Source organism: Protopterus annectens, chromosome 1.part1 (genome assembly GCF_019279795.1).
Source record: "Protopterus annectens isolate FY-2018-M chromosome 1.part1, PAN1.0, whole genome shotgun sequence".
NCBI classification, from domain to species: Eukaryota; Metazoa; Chordata; order Ceratodontiformes; family Protopteridae; genus Protopterus; species Protopterus annectens.
Window position 1 is genome coordinate 668,229,604 of NC_056726.1, and position 14,052 is coordinate 668,243,655.

The 14,052-nt window shown below is 37.4% G+C and overlaps 1 protein-coding gene across 1 annotated transcript in view; it reads left to right on the top strand.

Annotated features, from left to right (window-relative positions):
• The first annotated feature begins 294 nt into the window (after nucleotides 1–294).
• LOC122806806 (C-C motif chemokine 19-like) overlaps nucleotides 295–14,052 on the top strand; it is a 21,086-nt gene continuing 7,328 nt past the window's right edge. The window contains exons 1-3 of the mRNA XM_044077534.1: nucleotides 295–468; nucleotides 10,057–10,183; nucleotides 12,931–13,030. Of these exons, the coding sequence (XP_043933469.1) occupies nucleotides 408–468; nucleotides 10,057–10,183; nucleotides 12,931–13,030 (288 nt within the window). The 5' untranslated portion in view covers nucleotides 295–407. The remainder of the gene's footprint in view (nucleotides 469–10,056; nucleotides 10,184–12,930; nucleotides 13,031–14,052) is intronic.

Here is a 14,052-nt window from a genome sequence, read left to right on the forward strand (position 1 = left end):
CTTACAGGCAGTATGTAACCTTTTCCTGAAGGAGTGTATGCTGTACAATATTAAAAATAATTTTTCAGAAAGCCCCAAAATATCAAATTAGATATATACGTAAGTGTGATAGGAATAAGAGGGAAATGTGTAAACCCTTTCATTAATATTCTATGGCTATCTACCAAAAAAAATCTACTATCACCTCTTCCAGTAAATGCTTTCTTGGAATGGGTCCAGGATAATGAAGATGGAAGACATAAGCAGGAGCATTGACATTATAAATAGCCAAAAAGACAGCAGAGATTCAGTCAGCCTCAGAGCAGTGACCAATTAATGAAATATTCCAGCTGTTCCAGCAACACATCTCACTAACTTATCTCTGGCCACAGCTCCGCGTGGAAAGAAAGGACCGAAGTAAAAAGAACATGCGTCCTCAAAAATGTGTCCTTCTTCTGAGTATAACTATCATCTGGACATTCTGCCAAGGTACTGAGCTGATTTTTCTTTTGTCATTATTAAAATTCACGTTAACTTACTTCAGATTGTGTATGTTATAGCAATGTTTATGAACTGATTATTTAAGTTACTCATTAATTGGTTTAAGTAGTTCTCTTTTGGAAAACATTGCAGCATACTTATCCTGAATACATTTAATTGTACAAAGCCTATTTTCAGGGGATACTCAAAAGATATTTTTTATGTAGACAGGGGAAGTGAACCAGAACAACAGAGAACTGTCCTTCTTTTTTCATTACTAAGTGTCAAAGAATCTTTAACAGGCATTTAAACTACCACCAGTTATGCTGACAGGAGCTTAGTTTAATGTCTCATACAACTAAATGCACCTTAGGAGTACAGCACTACCCCATTTCTGCACTGTACTGTCAGATCTGCAATATGAAATAAAAAATCTGATGTGGGAATAAAACTCACAGCCTGATGATCTTTTACGCATTAAAGGCAACTGTGCAAGCTGCTGAGACACTAGCACTGCTGGTAAATAAGGGAAAAGGTTAAATGGTCTCAGTAAAACAAATGTATTTTAACTGCTCAGTTTTTCTTGCTTTGGATATCAGTGGCATTGTTAAGTCTTCACATTTTGTTTACAAAAAGTAGAGCTAAAATAGTATATGGATAGCTTCCAGATATGTGCAGCATGATACATACATGATGTTAGAAGACAATAATATTAAGAAGAATTATTTGTTTTCAGCATGTTTGGATCTGTGGGAGTTTTATAGAATAAAAGTTGTTATAATGATCTGAAGCAATGGAGTAGTTAATAAGTATGTAGGAGATGCCTAGAAATACAACCCCCTCTCCTGTCCTGGCATGCTTCTGAAGTTGTGAGGAAGGGGGACTGAAAATGTTCCACTTGCCTTGGTCACTTACTTTCCAGCTCTACAAGATAGTTAGCATGTGGACCTGTACAGAGCGACTAAGCTTTACTGTACAGAAGTAACAGCTAGGACGTGACCTAATAATCCTCTTGTACATACTCACCATAAATACTGTGATTATTCAGTTAAAGTGAGTGCAGAATAGTCTAACATGAGTTAACAATTTGTTCTGCCTGTGTTATATATATATATATATATATATATATATATATATATATATATATATATATATATATATATATATATATATATATATATATATATATATATATATACTTATGGGATTACTTACCTTGTCAACACAGCAAAAATGGCGATGGCAAAGCATCAACCACAAAAGGTCAACAACACAATTGTTGACAATCAACTGTGCATGCATAAGGAAAATCCTCGATGTATAAAAAAAAAATAACATAGTTTTTTTGTAGGGAGACAATCCATCCCCTCTGCACTGTCATGTAGCAGAATGTGCCCCTCTGCTGATTATGTACATACTAATTCCAAGACTGCACAATCCCTTAGGAAAGGCAACATTCCAACACCCAAGTCAGTTTAGCACACCTGTCGACCATATGCATATGTCAACCAGCTGTGGTAAGTCAAGCAGCTGTCAACATTTTGCTGTATTGACCAACTTCAAGCACACACACATATATATATATATATATATATATATATATATATATATATATATATATATATATATATATATATATATACCATCAGTTGACTGCACATACAGGCTTTTTTGTTAGTGCAAGATTGCAGTAACATGGGCATCAGGGAAATTGTCCTTTCCCCACTGCAGTGTAATTTTGGAGCTTGTCTATATAATTAGCAGGGGTTATGGGGTACACAGGGGCTTGCCCTCCTCTCTAGAGTGACTACACTTTACAGACAGAAGTTAACAGTCATAAGGTAATATGATAATCATTTGACATGTATTCACCATCTATACTGTGATTATGCAGCTAAAATTAGTTCAGAACTATTCTAAACATGCTAAAGATGTTTGTGAGTGGGAGATCACAATACAGAGAGGATCAGGGAATTTGGCCTTTCCTTCTGTAGTGCTATTTTGGTGTTGGTATATATGTGTGTGTGTGTGTGTGTGTGTGTATATATATATATATATATATACATATATATATATATATATATATATATATATATATATATATATATATATATACACACAACTAGGGGGTCCAGGGAGGCTTTCATCCATGCAAAGGCATGTTTCAAAGTTTTGTTTTGTATTTTTTGAGCATTTGAGCTCTCCTACTTTCAGTGTGATGTTTTGCTTGGTCAGTCAAGCAATATATATGTAAGTCATACTTTCTTGATCAGGTTATTCCCACTAGGCCAGTGGTCTCTTTTCAGGAGATTCCCAAAGTGCAATTCATACTGATTAGGGGAAGTTTGAGCAGGGCACTAGGGAACTTTTACTGTTTTTGTTAAGTGCTGTGGGATATTTTACCTTCACCATAGCTGCCACCATCTCAGCCAGATAAGGCCTTGGTTTAATGCCTCATCCAAAGCATGGCACATAAAGGAGTGCAGCAGTCTGTTGAAAAGTTTTCTCAAGGTTATAGGGTTACCACCTGTCCCACTTTGCGAGAGACAGTCCCTCTTTGGGCAGTTGTGCCCTGCAAATAAATCAAAACAATGTTAGGACAAACATACTTCCTATATTTTATGTAATAGTTATTCTGAATCTGAAACACATAAATGTTATAAGAAACAGAATAAGCAACTATAATGCTACAAGAAAAACTTTTATTTAGGCATAAAAGTGAAGTTCTGTCCTTTGTACTAGCTGTGGGTATGTTTTGCCCAGCAAAATCTGATGTTTGTACCAAAAATGTCCCACTTTGGACATTTGATATGGTGGCAACCCTACAAGGTTATAATTCATTTTATGAATGCATAGTCACATCAGTGGTATTCTGCATTAGCTCTAAGATAAACTTTATTTTTAGTAGTTTCTGCAAGGGTTATGTTTAGATGTGTTAGTTTTGTAGTTAGATTATATTTTTGTTAGTTTAATCATATTTAGTATATATTTTTAGATTATGGTCTGTGCTGCTATTAAAGCCATTTTCTGACTGAAGCTGCTGTAAATTAATTTGGTTTACATTACTTTACCTTTCTTCAGATTTGTACAAACTTCATTTTGGGGAAGTACACTTTGTAGATTTTGAATGTTTCTTTATTCTGTGAGATTTTCTTTTTCTTTTTTTCTCATTAACTTCTGTTAATTCCTGTCAAGGTTTTTGTTCTTCTCTAGCATTCCTTTTAGGTTCATAGGTATGTAATAGGCAATCAGTCTACAGACCATTACCACCCTGGCCCAAAAACTGTCTTCAAAATTTCCCTCTAGCATCAAGAAAGTCAAGACAAGATAGACCGGAAGAGAATTTGAGGCTGCAAGCCAATTATCTAAGTTTACCCTGAAGGTGGCAAGGGTGCTACTCTGCTTGACATGTAGTTGGAAGTTTTTTTCCAGAGGCACAGGATACACTGGAATACGAATTTATCGTGTGAACATGTCTTATTTAACTGCTGATGAAGGTTAAGTTCCTTTAACAAATATTTGATGTAACATTAGCTCTGTGTGGGAAGCAGAGGTCAAACAGGATCAGATCTTTCATGGCACAAAAGGCTAGACATAGATTTCCACAGAAGATTTGTAAAATACTAAGTGCAGAGAAAAGACTGCCAGCCTCTCCCGGTAATTAAGATTTTTGAGGCTACTTATCTTTTTAGTTATGAATCTCTGAGGTCTCTCAAGTTGCGTGATATGTTCAGATAAATGCATGACAAAAGGTGCATTTATATTCAATAATGGGACTGATAAGATATGAGTAAAGGGGAATTAAGACTTCTTTGGATGTAGTGGAGAGGAGATACTCATTATTTGTACCCCATAACTGCCCTTTTCCATCATACTCCATGCCTCTTCCTCTTTCACCTTCCACATCACATTTTATTTAACTTTTCCCAACCTGCATACCCCACTCTCCAATCATTTTCCTATTTCTTTCACGTTCCACCTTTCTTTTCCCAAAACATATCCACTTCCTAATCTCGCACTCCAAAATGCAATCACTGTAATCACTGATTTGTAATAGAATATAACTGCATTACCACCATGCTTTTTCTTTGACATCTTTATAACTCTCAGATGCTGAGCCATGATACTGACATAACTCTAAATATTGTATACATCACTGCTTGTCTTTTCCACTCTCTTGACAAGTACAGAGTAATTAGTTGTTTAGCTGCATTACTGAATATATATATATGCTCATACATGCATACATGTAGTCTACATAGTAAACTATTCCTACTATTTTCTGTCCTTTCTATTAAGTACCAGGGCAGTGACTACCAACTCAGATAGAAGGAGCCTCAGTTTAATGCTTCACCCAACAGAAGGAAACTTAGTGATGTTACGTACCCTTATGCTGCCGTATGTTATTCCTGGGAGTTTGGAACATACATCAAAACATGTGATTTACTGCAGAATAAAAGATTTGATCTGTGTTGCTCATCTGTATTCATATACTAGAGCAGAACAGGATATTTCATGTGAATACCAACTGTTTTTTTAAGGGAATATTGTCAGATACCTCAATCTATGCCCTGCCCCGTATCACCCAAGAGCAAGTTCTCAAGGCGCTATCTAATGCCAAGAACACAACTGCTGTGGGACCAGATAACATAACAGGCTTATGAAACAGGACTTGTCAGAACCCCTGCAATGGTTATTCAATATCAGTCTCCAAATAAGTGTCATGCCAGATTAATGGAGAACAGCACAGTCATCTCCTTTCTTAAAAGTGGGCTGTCAATGGACCCAGTTAATTATAGATCCATAAGCTTGATCAGCCTCATCTGTAAGGTTAGGGAAAGGATCAATATGGAATTATTAAATACTTTCACAGGTTATATACAAACACTCCACCCAAGCCAGTTCAGATTCATCAAAGCAGATCCTGCTAACTTAATGTGGATAACTGAAGCAAACGATGTGGGCAAATCAGTACACATCATGTACTTACCTTTGCAAAGGTGTTCTACACAATCCCACACTCGGGTATCATAGTTAAACTCTCTCAACTATACGTAAAACCCTGTGTAACTAATTGGTAGATAAGTGGTTCATAAATCAAACTCAGGAAAATAGGGGCAAATCTGCCTCCTCAAAACAACCTGTCAGTAGTAGTGTCCCCCAGGGTTTAGTCCCTAGAACACTCTTCTTTGGCATTTATGTCTCAGAAGTCAAAGCAAATGTTAAGGGCTTATGGCTGACCAGGTTGGCAGATGACTGTAAACTTTGTGCTATCACTGACTCTCCAGAGGACACCAAGATCTTCCAAGATCTTTTCCAACAAATAACTATGGACTAAAACTAAATGTCAAATAAAATATATTATACCATGATCCCCCCAAAATGTGCACGCTAATTGGCCAGCGTGCCCGTTGTAAATCGAGTTATACTAATGGAAAAAGGTCCGGTCGCCCGGACTTTTTTCCATTAGTATAACTCGTTTTCTTTAAACACTGTCTCGCTATGTTAAATGGGTTTAACATAGCGAGACAGCTTTAAAATAAGCAACGGAGATCTCCGTTGCTTATTTTAAAGCTGTCTTGCTATGTTAAACCCATTTAACATAGCGAGACAGTGTTTGTGTTAACGGAGAAAGCAAGATCTCCGTTGCTTGAGTCTCGCTATGTTAAATGAGTTTAACATAGCGAGACAGTTTAAAATAAGCAACGGAGATGTCCGTTGCTTATTTTAAAACTGTCTCGCTATGTTAAACTCATTTAACATAGCGAGATTAAAAAGCAACGGAGATCTTGCTTTCTCCGCTTTTGCTCACAGCTCTGATGTACCGCGCAGGCGCCGCAGTACATCAGAACTGCCGCTGATGCCAGACATCTGCGGAAGGGCAGTAAACAGGCATTATACTATGCCATTATTTAAGAAAAGTAATAGTTTCTTTTCTTAAATAATGTTATGGTATAATAGCAATAACCCACTTCTGGGTGTGGGTAATGGTAAATTTACCCACGGTTGGCTTTGTTTGGTCCTCGGGCCTCGGGACCAAACCACGCCAACCGTGGGTAAATTTAGCATTACCCACACCCAGGCGTGGGTTATTGCTATAATAGTACCTGTTGGCAAGCCTGACTTCCCATGTAACTGTCACATCAACAACACTTCCCTGAAATTTGACTCTGTACTCAGAGATCTCGGAACCTATGTAGGCAAATAAATGCCCTTTGATCACCATATATGCACTACTGTAAGGAAGCCATGTTTCATCACACAGATTATACCTACAGGTGTGTCATTCAGGTCCAAGGATTTAATCATTCCATTGTACTATGCCCTCGTTAAATTGATCTCTGAATATATTGCCCCTGTCAGTATGTACCTGTCCAGACACTTGTCACAACTGAAAGGACCACAGTGCTTTCTTGCTTAGAAAATCAAGGTTGTGAATCACAAAAACCATGAGGACCATCTCAAACCATTTTTCTTAGAGGTAAGCTCTGCCTTCCATATAGAGCCTCATCAGACCCTGTCCTTTCTGACCTATTACACATTTACAGGTCCAATGGTAGCAGGAACACCCATTGAAGGAATCTCAATCTACTTTCCCTAGAAATCCCTGTAAATCTGCCATATCTCTCCAATCATTAAGCCCTTTGCTATGGTACCATTCTCTTCCACTTTCCCCTGTTCATCCTCTTGCAATCTCTCATTTATTCTTTGTCTCACTACCTCATACAAAAATCAGTCTCTGATTGACAACCTCAATGATTCTCTGACCACTTGGACAGGTTTAACCTGCCTTGCTCTTCCTACTTCAGTAACTCCTTCCCCAAAGCATCTCACTTTATTCTCCTGCACCCCAGACCTCCTCTGTCATTAATTTCTGTTTTCCTTCTTCTAATAAGTAATTTCTGCCTCACCCATATGCCACAAACCCCTTCCACCCTTTCCACTATAGTTGATCACCCATGTCTCCACACTATCCAGGTGTGTGGTACTTGCTATGTATCTATGACTTTTCCCTCATACATCATGGATACTCCAATTATCATTATGATCCCCCCATCAACAAGCCCAAAATTACAGCCACCACATACCTCTGGCATCACCGATCCACACTGTTCCTGTACCAACCCCATTATCTCCTGTCCTGCTTTAACTCCACCAGCCAGTTATGCAGACCTATTATGTATCCTTTGTGATTTCCTCAGCTTTCACTCCCCTGGAGACAATTCTAAATATTCTTCCATGTACATAAAGTGAAACAGCAGTGAAGCAGCAGCCTCATCTTAGCTAACCATACCTTTCTCCAAAACAAATTAACCCTTCTCTTCCAGTTATCTAAAAATCCCTCTTCCAGATTTTTCATTTTAATATTTTTCATGATCAAAACTGCAATCATTATAAACATTGTATGTCCTTTTAAACAAGGCACCTTAACTATCACTTTTCCAAACAGACCCATCACTACCTTCCTGTGATAACATTCCAAATCAACACCTACTAAACTTTGTAATACAACAGTATAGCATTTGGAAACTGATTTTTGACATCTGTTAACAATAACATAAAATGATCTTAAACAAAATGAAAGTTACACCTCCTGTCCATCTTCCTCAGTTCTTCTCATAACTCTTTCTGCAACCAACGTAGTTACCAGTATGAATACTGTAGGTGTCCGTGGTCATTCTACCTTGAGCCCTTCATGTTTTGACCCTCACTGATATCTCCATACTATCAGTGTGAACCCTGTAGCTGTGAGTTCCACAATTATGAGTATTTAATGTGCACAAGTGCCTAAATAAAATAGTGAATTTCAAAACTCACTATAAAGCCATTAAAGCATTTTTGCTGGAAGGACTCTACCTATCTGCAACTTTATTGTGGGTTCCCTTCACTCACAGTCTAAGTTTGACTGTTCTGACCATTGCAAATGTAGTCCTCCGAATTTCAGTACAAACCTTTTCCTCTTATTTTCTCCTGTCTGCAAACCAGATTTTATTAATATAAAGGCTTCATTCTATAAATGGATTGCCTTTCTCCTCTCTGTTATTTCAAGCACCCAAAATGCAACAACCCAGTTCTTTGATTCAAGTGGTGAATGAGAAGAAGATCTCCCTAGAGCAAATGAATAATGCTCTGACTGTGAGCGCAATGACCCAGGATGGATTACTGATGCCGGCAGTGTAGAATATGATGACAGAGGGTGTGAATGAATGGTCAACACCACCTCGCCCATACTGGGGTAGGGGAAATTAGTTAATCTGGCCCACTCCAGTGCTGCCACCTCCAGGAAAGATGTGTGAATGACAAGCAGTGTAAGGGCCAGGGCAGAGTGATTGGATGTGCCAGGTCACATTCAATGCCTTTACAAAATGTTCAGGATAAGGTATAGCAGACCTTCAGCACCTCAGCCAGAAAATGGAAAATCCATCATGGTTATTTAATGACGACCATGTCACAGTCGGTCCATTTTAAACTGATGTAGTCCAAATGGGCTGTGCTGCAGCTGAGCCTAGATGGTTGACAGGCATAGAGACAGAATAAAAATAATTAGGATGCATATTAGACAGGCCTAGGAGGGCAGCCACGGTGGTGCAGCGGTTAGAGTTGCCGCCTCACAGCAAGAGGTTCTCTGGTTCGATCCTCGGCTGGGGTGCCTTCTGTGCGGAGTCTGCATGTCCTCCCTGTGGTCACATGGGTTTCTCTGGGTACTCTGGTTTCCTCCCACATCCCAAAGACATGCTGTAGGTGGATTGGACACTTTAAATTGGCCCAAGGCACGAGTGTGTGCATGTGTGTGCCTTCTGTGGAAGGTTGGGCACTGGGCTGGCAACTCGACACTGTAAAACTCCACTGCCAATAATGAGCGGACAGGTGATCCACTGTGGCGACCCCTAACTGGGAAAAGCCGAAAGAAGAAGAAGATTAGACAGGCCTAGAATTGGTCCTGTGGTGATAGCATGGGTAAGATCTCTCCCAGCCAGTTGTGCTCCAAGACTATATTGAAAGGAATTTACTTGGCAAAAAGATGATAATCTGTGAGGTACCACAGCAAACAGCATTCTTTTAAGTAGCCCAGTAGAAGAAAACAGGTTTTGATCTTTCATGCATATATAAGCTGGAAGGAAAATCTTGCATTTTTATCAATTTCATTAATTCAAGTGTCTTAGGTAACAGGGATAATACAATAGAAGGTGCAGACCATATGCATTTCTGTTTTTTTTATTGCAACGTGTTATTTTAAGTGGGTTTATATAATTTGCCTTTCTTTGTTCTGTGAACTGTCTACATAAATTAATTTACTACAGCTTAATTAACTTATTTTGACGAACAGAACTGGAATGTTTGATCAAAAATGGGAATTTGTGGAAAATGTTCAGATTAGGGTTTGAAACATGATATGGTCTTAAAAGCTTGCCTACAAAGAGGTAAGGCAAATTATACACAACAGTGCTAGTTGGTGTGCAATGATCATTTTCTAAAAGTACAACACATATAATATCAGAAACAGTCACATTGCACTGTGTTATATTCAATATAAGTCATTTTAGGAGTTAAGAAGTTGTACTCATTAACAAGTGATATGCTTCTTCTGTTATACAGACATTGTTAGGGGAAACAACGCAATTGATTGCTGTCTGTCAGTGAGCAATACAACAGCGAATCCTAGGATAGTAAAGACATTTCGTATGCAAACTACTGCAGATGGCTGTAAGATCCCTGCAGTGCAGTAAGTATACAGTTTTACATATTTACCCATGCATACAAATCAAAATAGTTGTCTGAGTTGATTATGCTTTTTGCTTCATTGGACATATCATCAGCTCTTGTTTATTATCAAGATGTGAAATGAACTCATTGCTGCTTCTTTGACAAAAACTGCACAAAAAGCCTTAGAAAAAAACTGCCACATGACGTGGAACAGTAGTTTCCCCAGAGGTACAATGATCTTGGTGTCAGCATAATTAAGCGGGAAGAGACAGTTATTGATTCCCATGTAAAACAATTTTGCTTTGTGTTGTTTGTCATTTGATCAAATATCATTTCATACAATTTGAAGTTGGGAAAAATGCCACCTGGTAAAGTAAGTCTACATCATACAAGAAGCTGAATCAGTAAATACACTATAATTTACAGCTGCAAAATAAGACAGCCAAAGTAAACTTTATTATGCTGGTTAACATAAAAATAATGTTATAGAACAGGTTAAAACTAAGTATGAGGTGTATAAATAAATATGTTGGAATGGAAAAAGTGATGAATGAAGTTAGATGGATATGTTATTGCCATTGTGTAAATAACATTTTTTTTATTGCATTGGTGGCATAGAAAAAGACATTACTTAGCACCATCCAAAGGAGATTACTGATGATTTTTGTCACATGAGAGGTCTACAGGTCATTTCAATTCAATGTAGTTAAAGCAGTTAAACACAATGTGTAATACCTTAAACCCCCAGCCCCATTTGCTCCTTATGGAAACTAATCACTTTATCACACAAACATAATATGCTCTCTTCTGCCCCAAAACAAAGAGCGTCATTAGCATCCTGCTTTCTGCACTGGTCAAGTGGTATAAAGCCATCACTATGACCCTGATGATAACAATTCAAGTCACACCTCTAGCACTTGGGCATCTGGCTACAGAAAACTAAAGAATGATGTGACAGATCCTCGAGAGAGGGTTAGGGGAGTGAAATCTTGGCAGAATCCCAGATAAAGATCAGACATCATCTGAGGATATCATCTAACAAGATGGCAGGGCCACATGCCTACTTCTTACTTGTATTACGTGCTACTGTTTGGGGATGTCACAGACATGCTCAGGGAAAACAGTTATAGCAATAAGGAAAAATAAAAACAATGCACAATTGCACCACTCCATCTAAAATTCCCTAAAGATGAGCAAATGACCGTATGATTCTTGCACCTGGCAAAGAATAGCCCAGCTAGAGAAAATGAAAGATAGGCTTGACAGGCAACTCAACATTGAGTGGCACTGACCTTAAAGGGAGCATGTTATAATCATTTTTTTAAGAGGGCAAATATGAGAGATTTACAAAAGTGTTTAGCCCTATGTGTTGCCTTGGCACAGTTCACACATGCTGTTCTTTGTCAAAGAAATTAATGATAAACTGAGGGGCAATTACTCTGCACTTAAAGGATAAATGGAATAAAACACATAAAACAAGTATAAAGAATAAGACTCTGATTTCAGTTTGCAGAAAAAATCACTCTATGATAATTCTGCAGGAGTAATATGGAGCTGATGTCAACAGATCCAAATGTCAGTCAAGTAAGATCCTGCCACACACATAGCAGCCGTGTTTAACAATCCACCTTCCCTTACACCAGTGATTAAGTAGAAAGGACAAAGGTGTTAAGATAGGAAAAAATAATAGGTGCTAACATTTGAAGTGGTTACCGTGTTAACTTACATAGCATTGCTTGGATGTGTAACTACACTATGTAGAAGTGTTTCCGGGGAGAATGCAAATCTAATTAGCAAGAATACCTCATTAGCATTTAACATGGCCATGGAGACAGCCCATTGAGATTATTCTACCAACCATGTAGAATCACTACGGTGGACCTGTTTCCGAATTGCCACCATTTTAGACCTTATAGCTGGTAGTTCCCCTTTCTGCATTCCAGCCAATGTCTCTCAGCATGAGTTTGCCATTCCCACAGTTCAAAAATGGACAGCAGAGAAACTCTTCACAATTTAGACACTTTATTTACTTCAAGTAGCTTGAAAACTCACAGTTTATAGCTAAACTGTTTTTATGACTGTTTTACCACCAATGTAGTAACTCATACATGAAATAAAAAATGTCTCTGGAATCAGCTTTCATTTTTAAACTGAGGCTTATTTACAAAGATGAAACAAAGTATTTTCTTGTAAACAGTATGAGGAATAACAGAAGAAGATGTGCATCTAGTCTATTCAGAAAATAAAATGCAGTTATACAAAATCAATTTTTTTTCAGCAGTTCAAGTGTATTCTTTCCAAAGTACAATTTAGCATTGTCCTATATCATTTAACATAACTGTATTATTTCTTTAATTCTGATCATGCAGGCTTTTTGCAGTCTTGGCCAGTACCATAAATAGTGTTTACAGATATCAGTCTTTTCCTTTCAATACACACACACACACACACACACACACACACACACACACACACACTCACACACACACACACACACACACACACACATATACAGCACTTTTTTTTCCTAATCCTACAGCACATCTTTTTGTATTGTAGGATGAAACCTGTGCACCCAGTAAAAATTAATTTAGACACAATACTTTAGCAATACCTCAAGCAGGTTTATATTCCATGAAGTGATTTTTTTTTGTTAACCTTTGCATAACACTAACCATAGTCTTTTGCTTCATTGATTAAGCTTTTAAATGCATTTTATTGTGATATCTGATCTGTTTTGAATTCTTTTTATTTTCTTCTCATTAGGTTTATTACTCACAAGAGGAGGACATTGTGTGCTCCTCCAGATGAAAATTGGGTTCATATTTTAATAGGAAAACTGAAGAAACTTTGTAAAAAACGTAAGGTAAACCCTTTTGTTTTATTTGGAAGTATGTAATGAAAATAACTTAAAGACATAATCATCAGTGACTCATCAGGTCATATAGTTGATGCTTATTAAATTAGGTTGCTTATTTGTGAATACAGAATATAGTGCTCAATGAGCATTGCAGCATTAAAAGGGTACTCCATTCCTCTGGAGCCATCATGTTGACGAACTCTAAAATATATGTTCCATCTCCCTAACTTTGTGGTAACTTATATGGATGTTAAAGGTCATATGACACCTAATAAAAAAAGAGTAGGGTTGCTTCATACACTTTCTACTGTATATCTACATTAGTCCTCATTTAAGGTCTCACATGTCTAATTCATATCCCACTTTTTTCCACCTTTGCCTTCTTTTTTCCCTTATTTTTAAATGTTTATCCCAACCTGGTACACAGTAATACTTTTGCATGATATTGTTTTTGTTTGGAACCCACCTTCCTGTAGTATGCATGGATAATATATTTCTGATATAATTTCTTTCTTTTCACTGATCAGTATATCTATCAGTTTATCTCAGTTTTAATAATCTCCCCAAAATGCATCTCCTTCTTACATTGCTAACCACCTTAGATAAATATATTGATATACGATACACACTGGATTTTATCTTTAATCTTCTTTACTCCTCACTCTTTCCTACTCCTTATAAACTTAACTAAAGTATATTGTGTGATCTTTCCCAGATTAACAAAAATTCTTATTCTGTTCATGTTTGTTTCACCTTCTCCTTAGTGTGTGTGTGTGTGTGTGTGTGTGTGTGTGTGTGTGTGTGTGTGTGTGTGTGTGTGTGTGTGTGTGTGTGTGTGCATTCGTAAAGTAAATATTTCATAATATTTACCCTCCACTTACATGATTACATTTTTTCTCAGTTCAACTTGAAACTTAATTCTGAATGTTTTTACTTAGTATATTTACCTTATAGTACAAGTAACTGTAAATATGAATAAAATTGGTCCTAGGAGGCATTCCTATTGAACCCCATTCTTCATTTTAATT